Source organism: Serinus canaria, chromosome 1A (genome assembly GCF_022539315.1).
Source record: "Serinus canaria isolate serCan28SL12 chromosome 1A, serCan2020, whole genome shotgun sequence".
Taxonomy (NCBI): domain Eukaryota; kingdom Metazoa; phylum Chordata; class Aves; order Passeriformes; family Fringillidae; genus Serinus; species Serinus canaria.
The window spans coordinates 6,363,462-6,382,838 of NC_066314.1; the positions used below are offsets into that span (position 1 = coordinate 6,363,462).

The window sequence follows — 19,377 nt, forward strand, 5'->3', positions numbered from 1 at the left end:
AAAAGCAGATGTTGCTAATTTGTAAAGCATCTTTGAACTTCTCAAGGGGGGCTGACACATTTGGTGTTGTTTCTAACCAAATGTGGATTTTTTTTTTTTTGTCTTTCTGTTTTTTACCAGGATGTTTCTTGGGTTTCTACACCATCTCTTGTGAACCCACTCAGCTATGCCAACCTTCTGTTCATTTCTGCATCTCAGTCCCTCCCTCATAGCTTTTCAGGAGGAACAAACTCAACCATGCCTTTCCCATTACTCTTGGAAATGGCATGAAATTCTGCCCTTTTTGCAGGTCTCCAGATGAGCTGATCCCTGAAATTGCTGTGGAGTAGGTCTAAAAATCACAGCATATGTCAGGCAGGCCCTGTGTGATGTGTACCAGCCTGGGTGGACAGAACCCAAATTCCTCATTCCTCTTGTGTTTCCTGCATGTGCAGCCCTCCTGGTCACTCTCTGGACAGTGTCACCAGCAGGGACAGGCAATCAGTGCTGACACTTTAAAGGCATTTTTATTTAAGTTTGACATCCCCTGTTACTTGTCGAGAGGGTTAACTTGTGACCTGATCTGACTGCTAGTCCTTATCTCTGGAAATGATCCAAACCCTAGCAGGAATGAAAGGGAAAAATCACACGAGGAAACAAACTTTTTGGGTTTTGTACCCAGTGAGAGCATTTTGGGTTGCATTTGGACTTTGCATTTTGGGAGGTTCTTTTCGCTTTCTTTGCAGAATAAATAAAATTCTCACAAAAACAAGTAGAACAAAATGTTTTACTTCTATCTTTTTTTTTTAAGGAAGACAAAGGGAGAAACAGGAAGAAAAATTCCAATCTTTTCATCAAGCAACAAAAATACCAGCCAAAAGAAAAAGATATTCAACATGTGTTTGGAAAATCTGTAAGAATAGCAAAGGTGTAACTATATTAGTTATACTTTCTCAGCTTTATACAAACACTTATAAAACATGAATGAATACCAGAGGGAATACTTTTCTTAACAAAAAATGAAAACACAAGCTTTTAATACCTATGCCAGGAAAACCAGTTCATTTATTTAAACAGTAGTTTAGAAGCCAGAAAACAAAACAACAAAAAGTAGTTACTTTTCTATGGATTTAAATTTTGGAGTTAAAATCTCTTGATGGCTTCTAGGGAAGCCTAAGTTCTGTAGTTATTCTCAGGAAACAGCATTGCTGACTCCAGCAGAAAACAATTCAAACTGTGGTGATGTGGAAGGTGGAGCCTTTGAAACCAGTGGAGCTTGAGGAGGAGTCAGAATCTTAAAAAATGCCAATATTATTTCAAGAGGGAAAGAAAAAGTATTTCCAAAAGGAGCAAAACTGGAAGGTAATGAGAGTCAGCTTCTTTGTTCTGCTTGGACTGAAGCTCACATTTGAAAGCTGATATGGGCTTTTCCAAGTGCAGGAAAAGCTTCAATCATTAACATTATCAGCCATGGATACTGAGGCCTAAACCCACACTGCTTGAGCAGAAGTCAGTTTGTAAATACCTAATAAAGGATATGATGGACTTTTCTTTTTTATGAGATAACCAAGAAACAGGTTTTACTTCATATTTTAAGAAATTAGACGATATCAAATGTGTAATAAAAATATTTTCTATAGGATTTTAAAATATATACATATATAAACTACCTAAATTTTTAATGCCCTGTTGATATTGATGTGGTCTCTACAGGTTTTAAATGTAACTAAGTGAGGCTGCCCAGCAACCTCCATTATACCTCAGTGACTACAAAACTTGAAGCTTTGTCCACACTGTAACTTCAACCTGCTTGAGAATGGGATCTGAAATTGCCTGCTGGGCCTGACCCAACACCCACTCATAGGCTAAGTCCACTCCTGACTGCAGGATTTGAGATTAGACACAGTCCCAAAATGATGTGGTTTCCAACCCAGTTGGCTGACCAGTGATAAAGGCACCTGAGGGAGTTACTGAGAGCCTTGAGGCACTTATTGGAAAAATAAAAGTTGTTATAGATTCAATTTAGAATACTTAAAGATGTATAGGGACAGTCTTAAGACAATATGGGCACATCTATATTTCATGCTGCAGAGAGGCACAAACTGCCTGAGTCTTGGACAAAGCCTATGCCCAGGCACTGGATGTGACTTCAGTCAAGCTCAAGCAAGGCTGAGAGCCTCGGGGTGATACGGGAGCGAAGGGCATCCATGCCTTCATCCTTCCCACCACATCCATCCCTAGATCCCAAGCCTTGCTTGTCCAGCCCATGAGGAGGAGGTAAACTGGCAGGAAGAGCTCTTGTGTCAAGTGCCTGCAATGGCCCAGAGGTCTGGGCTGGCACTTCCATCAAAGACAGCCTAAAGCTGGAGCTGGGTGAGGGAGGAGAAGCACAGATGACTGTCAGGCCCTGTGTCCACTGAGAACAGCAAGACATGGCTTTGGGCTGTGCCAAATCCAGCTGGCATTCCTGTTTAATCTGGCACTGTGTCTAAAGCAAGTTCAGATTAATTTTCCATGCAAGGTTTGAAGCACAGCACAGACAAGGTGTGAGAGCCAGACCCTGATCCAATGCAGACAAAACTCACTGGCCTGAGCACTTACCCTTGCATTATACTTTCAGGTAGGTACCGTGGGAGTTCTCCTGCTTCAAAGAGTTAATGTAGGGGATTTGACCACCTGCAGAGGACAGTTTCTCACTGAGCTTTCTGTTCACCAGCTCCATGTGCCTGGAGTTTTTCCTGGCTTGCCGGAGAGACCTCTTGACTTTCTTCACTCGGTCTCGCAGCTGCTTGTTGCGCTTCTCCAGCGTGGCCACTTTCTGCTGCAGCTTCTTCACCCTGTCCTCCTCCTCAAACAGGGCCTTCTGCACCGAGGAGCACATCAGCTGTGGGGACAGCAGCAGGTCAGCTTTGCACAAAGAGTTATCACAGCAAGGGTTAATTCAGGCTTGGCAGAAAATACATCACAACTTTTCAAAAGCTGAATGCTTTTTTGGGGTAGCTTTTACTTTGGTTTTATATCCTTTTTAAGTAAAACCCTCTCTTTCACTTATGGATTTAGTTAAGACCCAAAACTGTAGATCTTAATGATACTAGTGATTCAAAATTACTTTTAGGAACTGTTTTGTCAGATCTGTCCAGTGCACTGAGGCTACATTGAGTTTATGGAGAAAAGCTGCCCTAATTCTGGTACTAAACTGGAATTTGGGTCAAGAGATGTCACTTTTGGAAAACTCTAGTTTTGATTCAGCTAAGCAGCACTTCAGAAACCCCAGATACTGATAAGAGCCTGCCCTTTGCTCTTTATGTCAACATGTGAAATAAGGACAGCACCTGCCAAACACAGAACTGGTTATTTTGCTTTTCCAAAAACAGAGGTGTCTTAAACACCTCATAATATTGGCTTGTTTAAGACAAAACCCTATAGGGTAAGATCTCAGCAGTCTCTAGGAGCATCCATGATTCCATAACTTTAACACTAATTTTTTAGGGGGTCATTGCCTGAAAACTGCCCTTCCCACCCTACCCCATACAACTTACTACAGTATTGCCCCCAGATGGGACATCAAGTGTTTGATGTTCACTCATGCCAGTGGCTCTTAGATAGGAGATAAAAAAAGACAGGTGGTTTCAAAGGTGCTGCCCCCAAGGCATCACTAGAAGAACAGCTCACAGGACATTTTCAAATCCACTGGGTTGGGCGATGGTACAACTGCAAAACATCTGTTGGACAAGTGCTCATCTTCTGCTACCTCATCCTGGGATGACCCAAAAGATCTCTCTTATCTCATGGGTATGTTTATGGTCTCACTGGTTTCCTGTTTGTAGGTGCAGCAACAGGAGTGGGATGGCAAACACCAGCTGGGGCTGCTGAGGATTCAGTTCCCAACACACAGCCTCACTCAGAATGGGATTCAGCTGCCTTCTCTTAAGCAGCTAAAAGTGAGACTCAGGTCTGAGCTCCTCTCTTTGCATTTCCCCTGTAGTGTCTGCAGGGAGAGACACCCTTCCAGGGGCTGATTTGCACCTCCTAGGGCAGAGGGAGGAATCACCCTCTGAACACAACCCTCTCCTTTTACTGACCACAAAGACACCAAGTTCCATTTTCTTCTACCTGGGAAAAATTTTCCACGCAGAAAAAGAGGAGGTACCTGGAGCTCAAGGACAGCTCCACCAAAAAGTTTCTGATTTAGAAGATCCACACCAAAATCAATTTCTCCTCAGGTGCCTCCTGCTTTTTTTTCTGCCCTACAAAAAACATCCTGAGTTATTTTATTGTGCATGTGGGACTTTCATCTTGCTGCTGCACCGTGAGGACAGGCAGTGTATTCTGCTGGATTTATCTTCTAAATACATCTAGAAATTTTTCTATGTGTGTCAAGCACTCCTGGAGTCTGGATGGGCTTTCTCTGGCAGAACATTTGGAACAGACAGGGAATCTAAATAAACAAGTAAATCCTGACTGTGATGATGAAGGATTACATGTTTCTTTCCATCTTACTTTGTAGTATTTTCAACAACTGAAAGCTGGGGAGGGAGCCTGCCTTGATGAATAACATTTCATTTGCTTTGGAAACCCCCAGCAGTGGGAAACCATGGCCAGTCAACACAAACACAGCAACTGCTTCCACTCCCTTGGAAGCTCTTGTTCCTTGAGCAAAATCACTGTGGGGTTTTGTTGTATGGCAAATTCTTGCCCCAACTGTTCTCTCTCTAGGGCTCTTTTATAAATGCATGCTAGCAAGATGGGGAGCTCACAGATAGAGGGCCAGAACTTGTGCTGAAAATGAGAGAGTTTGGTTTTGATCACTGTTCAGTCCAAGTGGTCTTTGAAAATAGCCAGCACATCTTGGCTTTTGTGTTTGCCAAACCCTTGCAAAACCTCAAGCAGAACATTTCTTGAATTTAAATCCCCGTAAAGGAGGACAGTGAAGGAGTTAGGGAAATATGTTTGTTGGGAAGACATGAGGTGGAAAATCTACATCACCAGGGATTTCCTGCATTTTCCCTGGATGCAGTGATAGGCATGGCCTATGCCAGAGTCCAGTGCAGAGGAACAAACAGTTCATGCAGCTGAAGTGGGAGGTTGTGTGAACCCAACTGCATTTCATCTGTCTGGGCTGGCTGATGGGGGAATAGCAGACATCAGGGATAGCATTATCCTCATCCCAGAGACACTCACAAACATTTTTAGGTTGGTTCTTTGTCAGCAGAGGTATACCTGCTCCACAGAGCCACTCAGAAACTTCTCAAACACTATCAAAAAGCTAACCAGCTCATTTGCTTATACTGTTTTTCTACAGCCCTCACTCTCCAGCTGAAACACAGAGTTTAATGCTCAAATTATCTGGAGATATCCAGAGACATCACAGGAACAGCACAGTTCTAAAAAAATGAGGCACTATCTGACATGCAGGGCTTTGTTTGCCAACAGGGTAGGTGATAGGAAGAGCTCAGCTTGATAACTGGATGCCTGCCTGCAACTGCAAGACAACCAGCTGGAAAATAAACACTATGTTCCTTCCACATAGGGAAAAACAACAAGGTGGGGTCGTCTCATTCTCACTGCTGTTACAAACAGCATTTTTCACAGGACTCTGCAGTGAAGGATGATGGTGGTGGTGATGATGATGATGTTTAAGTGTGAGTGCTGTGCTGCCCTTGCTGTTACTGCTGGGGCTGTGATTCACCTGGCTGCAACCAAGTTATCCTTGAACTGGTGCTGAGAACTTGCAACTGTGACAGCTGTGAGCTCAGCACAGCCTGGATAACCAACCCAGATGCTGAACAAGCTGGTGAGAAGTTAACCAGTCCAAGTTGCTACCTGGATGCTTGGGAAATGAAGAGAAGAACTAGGAAATGGCTCCTAAGGCCAACCTTATAGGTAATTTTCCAAATTCCATTCAAAATTTGGATTCCCTAATGCCCGTAATTCAGAAGAGTTGTTTGGTCTGAAGATCCATCTGCATGTCTGCTTGTTCCACAGTTTTGTTAGGAGGGCATCCTCAGCAGTGGTACACTCAGGTTCAGAGCAGTACCAGAGATGTAATGAGAAAAGTGGCACAAGATCCATACAGATCCTTAGGATTTATCCCAGACAGCCTACAGCTGTGAAACTGCTTATTAAATATGTTTGAGTATTTGTCTGAGACACCATATCACAAATACACCAAGTTTCACCATATCTAGGAGATATAGAAAATCTGCCAAAGAAATCAGCACTGTAATAAATAGAATAGAATCACAGAATCATTGAGGTTGGAAAAGACCTCAAAGATCATCCAGTCCAATCATTAACCTAACAAACTGATTTTGGATCATCACATTATAGGCATGCAAACCCCTTACCAAACACCCTGAACTGATATATATACACACTGTTCTTATTGACAGACACACACCTGCCTTCTAGAAGCTTCATTTGAGGGCACAGTTGATAAAGGTGCCATGGATAAGGGTGTAATGGTAGTGTTCATCCACCACAAAATGTCCATAAGTGATTGAAGTTAGTAACAGAACTCCAACCACTCAAAGCCCAGCAGTGACACCCAAGTCTTACCCTTCACCTGCCCAAGGGAGAGATGTTGATGCCCAGCTATCTCCTCATGCATATTCCTTATGGCAACAGTGCTAAAAACCACTGGAGTCCCACTACCAGAAGTCTTTCCTGTGGGAGTGTGTGGCATGGAAAGAAAGACAAGGAATCAAAGAATAATGGGGGAGGTCTGGCAGAGGGGAGTATTGGGTTTGGGATGGAGTGACTTAACCTCCAGTTACTGGGGTGTTTCAGCCAAGACAAGCACTCATGCTGAAGTGTGGAAAAGTCCCTGTCAGCACTGTTAAAGCATCATGTTGGGTGAAGTGGTGGAGGCATGGCAGTGCTGAGTTAAACCTTTGCTTGCTTCAAGAACAGCTTTCAGAGGTGCAGAATTGGGGTCCCAAGGACATATCCAACATCACTGGCATTAATGGAGATAAGCTGGGATTTCACCCTAGGACCTCATCAGCAAGATACACAGGACCTGGATGGAGGAAGAAATTGTTGTGGCTGTTGTTACCTTGCTGAATGCTGGGTCAGCATTTGCCACAGGACATGTAATGTTTGTAGCACAGCTCTCCAGTTCATTCAAATTATTAGAGATGTGGATTTCTTTGGGGTATGAAGCACTGCCTACAGGAAACCTCTGCCAGGCTACCTCCACTCTCAAAGTGCTCTTCTTCCTCATTTCACTCCTCACTACAAGCAGATTTTCTCTTTAAGCTCCTTAGAGGCAGCTAGTCAAGGCAAGTCATCTTTCCCAACAGTCATTAGAGAGGAATGGGCACATCCTAGAGGAGATATCTTGCCTACCTTAGACATTTCCCTTAGGTGGACCACCTTTGGAAACTCCTGCCTAGATAACTATCTCAGACTGGGATGGATGTCACCATGAGTCCCATTAAATGGCATCTGAATGGCACTGACTTCCCAGGGCAGGCTGCAAGGGCAGGATACAGATAATTTTCTTGGAGTTTGGAGAAACTTGCCCTGGAAACAGACCCAAATCCATGTCCATGTGCACTTGGGAGTCCTTAAAAAGAGCTTTGTTCTGACCTGTATCACTGCTTGGTGGGAAGGTATCTGAACTGCTGATGGCTCTCACCTGCAGTGGGTGTTGCTGGCATCCATCTCAAAACCCCACACTTCCCCTTCAAACTCACAGCCCTTCCACCCATGCTCTGGCTGGGGGAGGTTTTACAGGATGCAGGGTCGTTATGGGGCACTTGAGAACTGGTGAAAAGAGCCTCAGCCATGGAGGTACCTGTAGAGAGGTCCCTGGCCCCAAAACCACCCCTAGAGCTTGTCCTGAGGCATTGCTTTCCCCTGGCACTTGGAGCCCTGAAGCCCGAGAAGCTGCTGAGAGGATGGAAACAAAGATAGCAAGTGACAGTCACACCAAGTCACCTCTGCCAGAACTGGAAATAGGGATGGGAATTTGTCGTCACAGTCACTGCCAGTGCCCAGGAAGGGATTAACACCTTATTCCCTGTACTTGTGAAGGAAAAAAGTCAATGGGTTAGCAAGTATAGAAACCACACTAAACAAGACAAGAAAGGGGGGAAAAAAAGGAGTAGGGTGTGAGCCAGACTGCCTACCACAGGCACCTCACCCGTGCCAAGTGAGCAGATAAGTCAGTCCTGACAGTAAATCCCTAAATTCCCTGCCCAGGCAGTGGGAGACAGAAGGTCTCCAGGAAGAGAAAAATAAATCAAGAAGGTACGACCTCACTCTGGGGCATCTCCAAGTTCCTTTCGTGCGCTCGCTGACCACGCAGCAGCCAGGGAGGCACACAGGGGCCAGCCCGCTGCTGTTCCCCGGCAGGGCGGGGGCGCCGCTCTCTCCCGTTCCCTTGGAACGCGCTCCTCGGAGCGCTTCGCCCGGGATGCCGCAGGAATGCGGCGCTGAGCTGAGAGGGAGCTGCAGGCAAGTCTCGGACTAAGCTGTTCAGCAGGAGCAGCCGAGCTCCTGCTCCTCCACTGAGCTTGGTGCTCAGCCCCACCTGCCCATCCCTTGTGCCTTCTTTAGTCCCAGGAGCCTCCCAGCCCCAGCAGCGCTCCCAGCTGCCACCAGTGTGTACCGGGCTCAGGGCTGGGGAAGCAGAGGGTCTTGGAGCCCTCACAGGTTTGCTCTGCCAGCCTCTTGGCTGAGACTCACATCACCCTCCTCGGCCTCCCTCGCCCAGAACTTCTCAGGATGGCCAGCAGAGTAAGGAACCGGGGGGTGGCACACACCTCCGTGGTGTACAAAAGCAGAGGCAGCAGCCAGGACACCACTCCTGGCTCTCCACCACTGCTACAGGGCATGCACAGAGCTCATGGCAAGGACAGCGAGCTCTGCAGCTTGTGGGAATCCATAAAATCAGAGGGGTTTGGGAAAGCTGCAAAAGGTAGGCCTCAGAGACAGCAGAACTGTGATTAGAGCCAAGCAGTAACCATGAGATTGGTCAGCAGAAAAATTACGTAAAAGTAAGAAAAGTAAGGACAAATAGAACAATAGTCTGTGTAGAATAACTTGTCTAGAATAACTCCTTAAGCTACAGAAAAGTTTATCTGGCAAGATGTTGGGAAATTTTAAGCTTAATAATGGAGCTGTGTGCATTGTGTTTTAAGGTGTACAAGGAAGTATTATATTTGAAATGAACAAGCATTGTTTTAACTGAAGGTACGTGTGCTTATAGTGGTTGGATATAACCACCACTGCTTTGTGTGATTGATCAAAAAACTTATAAAGTAAGTTGTAACATTAAGTTCTTGGTCTGCTGCCTGAGATGTCAGCTGATGGCATCTTCCCATTGTCATAACCATGTAATGAAACTGATGCTAGAAAATAAAACAGCTCAAGGCACGTTCATAGCAGTCCTGTCCTGTTTGTGATTTGTACATAGACCCTGGCAGAAACACAACCCAAGCAGATGCAGCATCTGCCTTTGTTCCTTACAGCAGCACGTGTGGCTGGTGGGTATTCCCCATCCACCTCTGGGCTGTTCCTGGTCAGGAGCACACAGGGCAGCTCTGGATTGAGCAGCTCAGTTACAGCCAAATGATCCTGAATGTTAAAATGCACTACCCAGCTGAGCTTTAAGGAAAATGTTTTGAGAAAGGGCAAGCAAAATCTTTTCTCTGTGGTTTTAACAAGCAAATGTGTGTTTGTCTACCTTACAAGGCAGGCTGCTTCAGAGATTTCTGAATTTTGCTCTGCCTGAACACTGAAAACGTCCAAATTACAGAGTCACTTTTGGGGTTTTCTTTTTGTTTTTCTTGGGGTTTTTTGGGGTTTTGGTTTTCTGTTTTGTTTTGTCTCAGAGTGATTTCATTCTTAGCAGGGCTTCAAAAGTCTCTGTGAGAGGCTTTTTTTCCCCAGAAATATGTACATAACCTTTCCATTACCACAGCTACCAAAGTTACCAAAACTTGCTATCCACTTTAATTTTCCACTCAGCTTTTTTTCCCACCTAGTATTACTATTCTCTCAATAAAACCAATTAGGTCTGATATGCCTGAAACTACTTTGCTAATATACCTCAGCCCAAGTGTATTGTTCTCTGACTGAAAGTTGCTGTGTGACCATGTCTCCATCTAAACTTGTTTTACTTGGCTTGTGTTTCAACAGGATTAAATCACCATTCCCCCCACACATACATACAGAGAACTAATTAAATACCCAGGAAGGGATAAAACCAGCAAGATCCAAACTCAAAGTGTATTGTGTCCTTGCTTCTCAATGATGGGAACTCAGGAGAAAAGGAGAAAATGCTGATCAGAGCAGAACAGCATCTTATGATTTGCTCCTATTTATTGAAATTCTTGAATTAACTGACCTTTACCTTGTGTTACTACAGCTTCTAGAAACCTCCTTTATTTTAGTGTTCTGTCAAGTAGAGGGCATACACCTTATAGCACAGTAGGAGAGAGGAAAATACATAAATACAATTATACCATCCCCAGATGCAGCTGAAGCTGAGACCCAGAATCAGATGGAGAAGAAAAATATTTATCTTTAGCACTATTAATTTTCATGAGAACAACACTGGTTTAAAGTAGCATTATACCTGGTTTGGGGTCTTTACATTAAGCATGATTTACTTCAGTCTAATATTTTACAACTTGTGGAGCTCCCTGGGAGTCCTGACAGAGGTGACTGATGTTTTGGTGTGGCAAGTGCAGCAGGGATGCTTGTAAGCTGAGGTTTACTTAAACATGGGTGTAAGGGGTACAGGAGAGCAGGTGGGAGACATGGACTCTGGGAGAACAGGGGACACATGGAAACAAGGTTGATTAAGGTCTTAAGGAATTCAGAACCTCCTGAGGGTGAGGCCATGCCAGACCCCCTGTAAGCCTCAGCAGGTTCAGAATGCAAATGCTCAGAGCCCACATCCTCTGTCCTTGAGGAGGGAAGAGCTGGGATCAGTAAATATATAATAAAATAAATGTTATGTATCATATGAAGAGAACCTTTGTTTCTCTGTCACCTATAAGTCAAAATGGGGAAAGAGAGAAGCTGAGCAAATCCCAGCAGGCTGTGGGTGGATATTGGCAAATGGCCACAGCATGACTGCAATGCACTAAATGCTGCCTCTCAAGAAAGCAAAGAAATGGACATTTAGTGTAATTTGAGGCCATGTCTCCTCCCCAGACAATATATCATACCCAGGGGCACTTGTATGCACAGGGGGAGAACCCACGCTGAGAAAGGCAAATGTTTAAAGTTAATGCAACATCTATAAAAGTCAAGTTCCTCTATAAATCCCTCTGCTCTGGATGTGCTGGCTTCACACTGCACACAAGCTGCTGCAGCTCAGCTGCCTTTACAAACAGACAGGATTTCCTTGGCTGAAGGCTTAGCTGGAAGCCCTGAGTGTGCCCTGCTGCTGTGCAGGGCTTTGGGATTTCAAAGAGAAATTGCAGGTGCCCCGGGGCAACCTGCTGCCCTATGGCACCTGTAGGGAGGGGAAACGTTCATATCTCTCCTGAGCATCCAGAGGAACTTCTGCAGACATTTCACTTTGTTTTCCAATTTTCTATTTGGGTCCAGAAAAGCACGGGGACCACGCTCAAGCTTGTATTTATCTGTGTTTGGTGGGTCCCTTGTGGTGGGCTTTGAATCACCCTGCTAAAATAGGTAACCTGGTTCCTGGGTAGGAAACACTGGCTTTTTCTACAGTCTTTACAGGGACAGAAATTCCCCTGGAGGATGAGAGAGGAACTAATTTAGAGCAGGGAATCAGGCACTGAAACTGAGTTGAATAGCATGGAAACAACTCCAGCACGGCGCTTACGCACACGGTGGAGACACTCCTGTCATGGCAGGAGCAGGACAAGAGGCTCTAATGAAGCCTTTCCCTGCAAGCAGGAAGGGATTTGTGAATCCTGCATGGAAATGACGGCAGCAGCATTGAAGTCAGGCTGGGTGAAACACTAGGACTTGACAAAAGGAATCTGCATCTGCTCCTGAGCTGCTCTGCAAGCCCAGAGCAAAGGGGAGACCTGAGCAAGGAGCTGTTTGCTGTGCCCCATGCCAGCAGGGCTGAGGACTGAGCCAGCAGGGCTGAGGACCAGGTCCAGCCCTCATTCAAGCACAGAAGTGCCACAGGTTGCCACAGCATGAAGTGGAAAAGCCTTGGTGAAGTTGAAGAAGCAAAGACAAAGGGAAGGAAAAACAAACATCTGTGATCTGCAAGCGCTCTCTGAACAGTGTCAGTGCTGAGAAAGAGACCAAATGCCTGAGAGACTGATCAGCAGCTCTGAACAACAAGCTCCAAGCACTAACATCTGGCTGATGGGAGCTCACTGCTACTCACAGATATTCCTGTCCCACCAGGCAGCCCAGAGCAGCCTGTCCACAGCTCCGGCTGCTGCGTCGGCTGTAAATCCTGTAAGGGCCCCAGACCACCCTGGGTGAGATGAATGGGCAACAGGCTACTCTGAAGATGGCAGGATTTGGCAAACAGACAGTTTTCAGTGTGGAAAGATGTGGTATTTAGGGAACCACCCTCCTGCTTGTACGTGCTCAGTTGGCCCTAAGCATTGGGGGCACTAATGACTGTTTCTATAGGAGACCAAAGCTGTTTTCACTCTAGTACAATTCCTCAGATCAGGATCTATTCCTGGGCCAGTATCTCAATTCTCAACAGAAATACAAGGTCAGGGAAATACAGGATCATATTTTAAATCCAGTGTCATATTTAGTGGCCAAATTCTCTCCCTGCTGCTTTGCTGAATTTCATACAGACACAGAAGCACCAGAAACTCCCACCAAGTGCTGCACAACTTACTGCCTTGTACAGGGAAAAGCTTTTTACACAGGGCTGGCTGCAATGCCTGCAGAAAATAAGGTCAAAAGGGCAGCATGAGTCAGGCCTCCCCATACACACAAACCTGGAGCACTCTTTCCAGCCTGATTTCAGGAGGGTTGCAGCCAAAGTTACACAGGACAGAATGCTCACAGGGCTGGTGGATGCCCTGTGGTGAACTCTTCCCTCCAAGCATCTAAATTATAGAGCACACACCCCACTGCTGGTTAATGTTGCAGTGGTGGCTCTCAACTGTTTAATCCTATGTTAATAATTGTGCTGGAGAGAGATAATTACATAGCAAGTGCCACACCACTGCACAGTGAGCACATGGTGATACCTTAGAGCTACAGTTCAATCATGGACTACCTTGGGGTTTGGCTCTTTTGTGAATAACTGCACTGAGGTCTGAAAAATCTCATAATATCCTGCTGTTATGTCTTTTTACCTGCAAAATCTGCTATTGTTCCTGGCCAAATACTTAGGGACAGGCAGCAAATGCTTCCCCCTGTAAGTCTGTGTTACTGTTTGTGTCTGCACAGGATTTAAACATGATTATGAAATTAATTTTCTCTATCAGTCCAAAATTCTTCAGTGGAATTTGTTATGCTTTTCCCATATTTCTCTGACACAGAAGTTATCTGTACTTTCACCAGCTTTGTGTTGCATAACATTAGCAATAGCAAGGGCCAGGGAATGGACAGGCTTGAGGAGCAGATGATCTGGATTGCCTCACACAACCCTTCTGTAGTAGCACAGCACCCACACCAGTCACCATCCCCACAACTCCACAAAAATTGCCTAACATCACAGAATTTTTAAAAAAGGAAAAAAAAAAGACAAAAAAAAAGATGGCAAACCCACTCTGAGGAAGTCAGGACCTAGGCTCCAGTCTAGTTCCATAATGAGAACACTTGCCCTGTCTTTTGGCAATGATAATGTTGGAAGAACAAAACCTCTATCATTCTGAGCTGTGTTATCTGAACAGCTTGTTCTCATTAAGCAACATGTGCACTTCACACCTCATCAGAGAGGGCAGATAAAACCCTTGTCCTAATCATAGGAATGGGACTGGAGGTCTCCACTCCAGCGAGGACAATAACCAGTTAGGGACAAGCAGGTCCAGTAAACAGCTTCCCTGTGCTTCCATTCCTTGTCTCTAAAAATGGGGATAAAGAACAACTGTGATTTATAGAGTCTCTGAGTCATTGTAACCTAATCCAGAAAGGTCTCTACTCAAAGCCTGAATGGTGTGGATGGGACAGGAGCAATGGCAGAGCCAGGACCCATGGGCAGATACTGGACTTGCATGCAGAATGGCCACAGTGCTTCTCTGTGCAAATTCAGAATATAAGCCCAGAAACCATGTTTTTCCCTAGGTGCTGGTAGGCATTGTCCATAACTACAGCCTTGTCTCCTGCAATCTGCAAACATTGTTCAGTAAGGATCCTGGACAAACTGCCCATCACTGGACCATGTGATTGATTGATTGCACTTTCAGTATTGAGGGATTTAGTCAATACAAGTTTGCAATATAAAAATTGTATCTTTCTGTGTCCCTGATCAAGGCATTTAAGTCTACCTTATCCAAGCAGGGGAAAATCCTGGCTTTGTGAACATGGCTCAGATATGGCTTAGATACATGAGCAATGCCCATGGTCACAAGACCAAGGTTTCAAGCATGATCAAAGGGACAACTTCTAGCAACTGCCTTTATTGGGCCATGGAAAATGAAACAAACCATTCCTTAGGCACCATTCACCAACAAAATGGGTGTGAGTCGTTAGGAAACAACGTGGTAATGGTCATTCCTCTCATTATTCTGGAGCTAAGGGTCAGCAAATGAGCAGAAAAGCCAGCAGAAGACTACATTTTTACAAGAAGGGAAGAAAACTTTTATTCTCACTCATTATCTAGGTCAGGAATCAATGGGAGTGTGAGCTAATCTGGAAGAGCACAGCATGAACATGGCACTAAGCCTCTGGAGGGAATGGTAAAGACCCTTTTCTGCAGACATTTGAGGCCTCTCTTCATCAGCCAGATGTGGTTTAGGGTTAGTACATGTAAAGTGCAGCACAAACTCAGCTGCTAAAACTGGATGACCAATTTGTTTAAACTGAGCCCCATCCAGGTGATCTCTCAGTTCTGCCTTGCTCTGTTTAATCCTGTTAATAAGTACATCCCTGCACTGGCACACAGCACCTACACTTCTCGTGGCAGTCAGTGTTACTGAAAGTCAACCAAACTGATTTATCCTGCTCCCTCCAGATATTTGTGAGGCATTTCAAGTGAAGGAAAACAAACAGAAAAAAAATCCTAATAAATTGCATAATTCCAAATGTTTTTCCTTCCACATTCTCCCCACCCTAGAGACTCTGCCACTTAGTAACATTTCTTTATTTAATCCCTTCCTAAAATACCCTTTTAGCATTGAGAACTTTGCAACTGTTTGGGAGTGGGCCGAGTTGTTTGCTGTTTTGATGGAAAGAGAGAAACTAAATGATTTCCTGGCTGAGATTTATGCGTGAAGATTTAGCTTGCAGCCAGACTTTTTTAGCCAAGTTTTAAAATCCGAAGATAATTCCAGCTCTCATCGTCAGTGACTTTTATGAAGCAATTCAGGATATGTGCAGGAATAAAAGGAAACTCCTCACCATGGAGGTTTTCATGGAAATGAAGAGACACATTCTTGCACAGAAGGAAAGGGCAGGAACATATGTCAGCCTAAACAGAGCTGCCAGAAACAGAATCCCAGCTTACTAAAAACTCATGAACATGCTGATGAACCCATGGGTTTTTTAATGCTTTGGATGCAAACTGAGAGTGAAGCAGAGGTTGCACTTGCCTGTGGACAAAACAAAGCTGAGTTTTGCTTGAGACATCAGGCTTTTGGAAACTTAAGAGCAAATGCCTTGATGTGATACTGTAAAGATGCTCCTGATCTCCTGAGATTCTTCAGTTCAATGTTGGTCAGCTGGAAGGTATGATGGTCATGTTTCTACCAAAAGGACACAGAAATGCCTCGCTAAGCCATGGATAATGTTGTACTTCTCCACATCTTCTATCACATTTGCCATGCCAGACCCTGATAGGCTGACCCATGTCTGAACAGTAAGGTGGCCAGAGCATGTGTCAGGTGGACAGGCTTAAAGGAAAGAATTAGAGAGGAAGAAGAAACAAGTAAATGAAAGTTCCAGAAACCCACAGTGAGACCTGTGTGCCTAAAACTCAAGGTCTCAGCTGAGACCTCCCCAAAAAGGCTTGTGCTCTTGACTGCATCCATATGAGCAAGTCAATTGGAACAAGAGAAATGTGTCTGTAGACTGAAGCTCTAGATGTGTTTGGGGTGAGCAAACAGACAGGGAAAGGGCTCAGAAGGTGTGTGAAGGACCAGCTGTGGATCCCTCATGTTCCCATTAGGAGCTGGTGCACACCATACAGGCATCTGGAGCAGTCTGGCTGTGTTTCCTCCAGGAGAAATCCACACATTGTGCAGCAAAACCTCTTTGTGAACTGAACCAAAATCACGTGTCTCCTACTCACCGGACTCATTCCCTGTCAGGATGGAGATTGCACTGATTTGACACATCTGGCAAGTTAAGACAGCTCTTGTTCCCTCAGGTGCTTTGCCTGATCCTGGTGGCTTGGGAAACTTCAAACAAGAGACCTCACAACCATTGCAAAGCCTGCAATGCAGCTGCTTTCACATTTGCCTCTCATCCTTCCTGATGGGCCAGCTCCAGGCTCTGGAGGTGGGAAGGATGCCTTCCCTCCTCCACTGGGCTGGTGGAGGCCCCTCACAACTCAGCTGAGGACAGGAGGATGTGCAGTGTAGCTCTGGGATTGTGAAATCCAATTATAACTCAGAATCAGCAGCTAGTGGCTCCCCAAAGCCATCTCCTGCCACAGCTCACTACATTTCTATCCGTGAAGTTCCTCTAGAAGGCTCAAGCAAGGAGGCTGGCTGAGCTCTAAATCAACTCACCCATTTCCTGCCACTTGGTGCACTGCAAATCTTTACTGGTCCTGACATCCATGCTCTCCCAAACCCCTACATTTTTAAGAACAGTTGAACCAACAAGCTGGGAGAACACTGAGCCTGTGAAGCCATCTTGGCTGTGTTTCAATGTCTTCTGGGAAGATCCTAATGCAACACAGACGTTCATGATATGTTTGCACTTGCAGCTAAGTGCTGGCTACACTTGAGCTTGTCTGTAATGAGCTCTCTGCACAATACCACACATGAAATACAGACAGAGAGACAGGCATATTGGTTTCAGAGCCACATGGGAAGGAAGGCAGATGTCTAGCAGCAAAAAGAACTCAGTAGATACAAGGACATTGCCTCCCACTGTCCTTGCCTTAAAGCCAGGTAAAAATTGTTTAGACACTCCAGAAGTTCCTGTATCTCAGGAACTCAGAAGACACTCTGAGTTCCTGAGATACAACCAGAACAACTCTGAGGTTGGAGCTGGCCTGAGTTCCACAGATGTTCAGATCCACTAAAAATTGTCAAGAAATGTGGCTGACCTTTTGGTTTTGGGGCTGGAGAGTGACAGACCAGAGAAGATGTTTTGCTATGGACTCTAGGCTGCGAGTCCAAGACTTGCTTACATGGCCAGGCAGCAATTTGAATCTGGCAACAGACAGGAGAACAAAAGTAATGTGGTAGCAGCTAAAGAAGCTGCCATCTGTCCACCAGCTCATGACAGCTTAGTCATGCCTTTTGGAGTCAGTGGTGTCATTGCTGGGAAGGTGTAAACTCGTGTTTTGCATTAATGACTTAAATACTTAAATTTAATGAAGACTGTTGAAAATGCATGTCACATCTTTTCATTGCTGAGGGAATAATTCCCAAAGTTTAATTATTAAAAAAAAAACCCTTTTCAATCAATTAGAACTGATGCATATGTAACAATAATAAAGAAACACAAAAATTATAGGGATAATTCAACTTAAACATCAGGTTATCCAATTACTGGGCTCAGACCCTGAAGTTCAGGTGAAAGAAGATCTCACAAGCAATGTTCCACCTCTACCACTTCTCAAAGTAGACCAATACTCTAAATAAACGAAGCTACTTTCATCCAAAAAATTCTGAATGTGGCTTCATATTTCAAACTCATTTATTACTTTGCTTTCTATGTATAACTCACAGCTTGTGAGAGCTCTACAAAACCTCATAAAAGGGAAGAGGAAAAGGGAGGGGTGCTATAATAAATTCTGCATTACCTGAGAAGATAGGTAAGTGTCTTCTTGTGCCAACTCTCCTTGGTGTTAAATTGCAGGAAGGGTTTATATGCAGTTATAACCTCATTGATTCTGAGCTGAGTTTTGAGTCTTGGGTGGTGACACAGTGGTTACAATTGTGGGTTGCCTGGACTTTAAAAATGTGGTTAAATTACAATAAAGTTACAGTAATGGCCATGACAAAGAATGTCTGTAGCAACCACAAATGAGCACTCCTCAATCTTCACCCTGTGTGGCTGTTAGGAGTTTTACCACTACAGGCATTGCAGCTCACAAGTAATTTTCACATAGCATCTGTGAGGCTTGCAGGAGTTCAGAGGAAGAGGACACAGCTCTGCTCAGCTCTGACAAATTACAGTCAATTCACTGTTACAGATTGTCCATGTCTTCCAGGGCAAGACAGAGTTGGGAGGCACTTTCACTTCTTGTAGCCAGCTGGGTCAAGAGCTTCCTGAAGGCTACCCCAAAAATCTGTCCCTGTGTTTCATCAGGACCAAAAAACCCCAACCCTGCAGCAGCTGTGAGAAGATGCTATTCCATCATTGCTTTCAACAGCTGCTGGACACCTCTGAGCACAGTCTGCCCCAGCAGGAGCAGTGTGATGCATCACTGTGTCCCCAGCTGTGGCAGGTCAGCAGTGCTGCAGATCTCCATCTCCTTCCTGCTCCTTTTCAAACTCCAGTGTGTCAGCTGAGTTGAACCAGTTTTCTGGATGCCTTCCCACTTCCTTAATACTTCAGCAAACAGCACTGAGTGTGAAAGGGCTCAGTGCACATCTTTGAAGGAACCCAGGCCTGATAAGCTCTTCTTGGCTGTCACTCTGTGTCAGAGACGTATTTGCCTTTGTTTCCCCTTGTTTTTAAAGCTGCTCTGTAGTGTGTTTTACTGCATTTGATGGGGAACTTTAAAAGACTCCATAGAGCAATGCTTTTTCTCACCCTGACTCCTCAGCTATAGTGGAAATTGGAAAGATGGTGCCTTGGACAGCTTCTGACCCTCTTCTCAAGGCTGCTTCTTATTTACTCCTGTGGTTCAGATTTCTTTGTAAACATGGCTGTACATGATTTCCTATGACCCACAGGGAAGGAAATCACTAAGAATGGGCTTTGGGGCAGGGACACTGAATTCTCCATCATATTTAATGTAGTCCCAAACCCCACATTTTCTGTCAGCCAAACTAGAAAATAACATGCTGTCAACTATGAGGCAATGAGGGCAACAAGAATCAGTTCTCTTTAAACCAGCTTATATCAGACTTCCTGTATAAAATTGTTGGAAGTTATTCCTTTTGCTCACCAAATTACTTCAGCGGGTGCATA

General features: G+C 44.8%; 1 protein-coding gene across 1 annotated transcript in view; it reads right to left on the reverse strand.

The window, feature by feature from the left end:
- Positions 1 to 752: 752 nt before the first annotated feature.
- The window catches only part of CCDC3 (coiled-coil domain containing 3), a 35,445-nt gene continuing 16,820 nt past the window's right edge, over positions 753 to 19,377 (reverse strand). Inside the window, exon 3 of the mRNA XM_009086892.4 lies at positions 753 to 2,863. Coding sequence (XP_009085140.3) covers positions 2,588 to 2,863 — 276 coding nt within the window. The 3' untranslated portion in view covers positions 753 to 2,587. The remainder of the gene's footprint in view (positions 2,864 to 19,377) is intronic.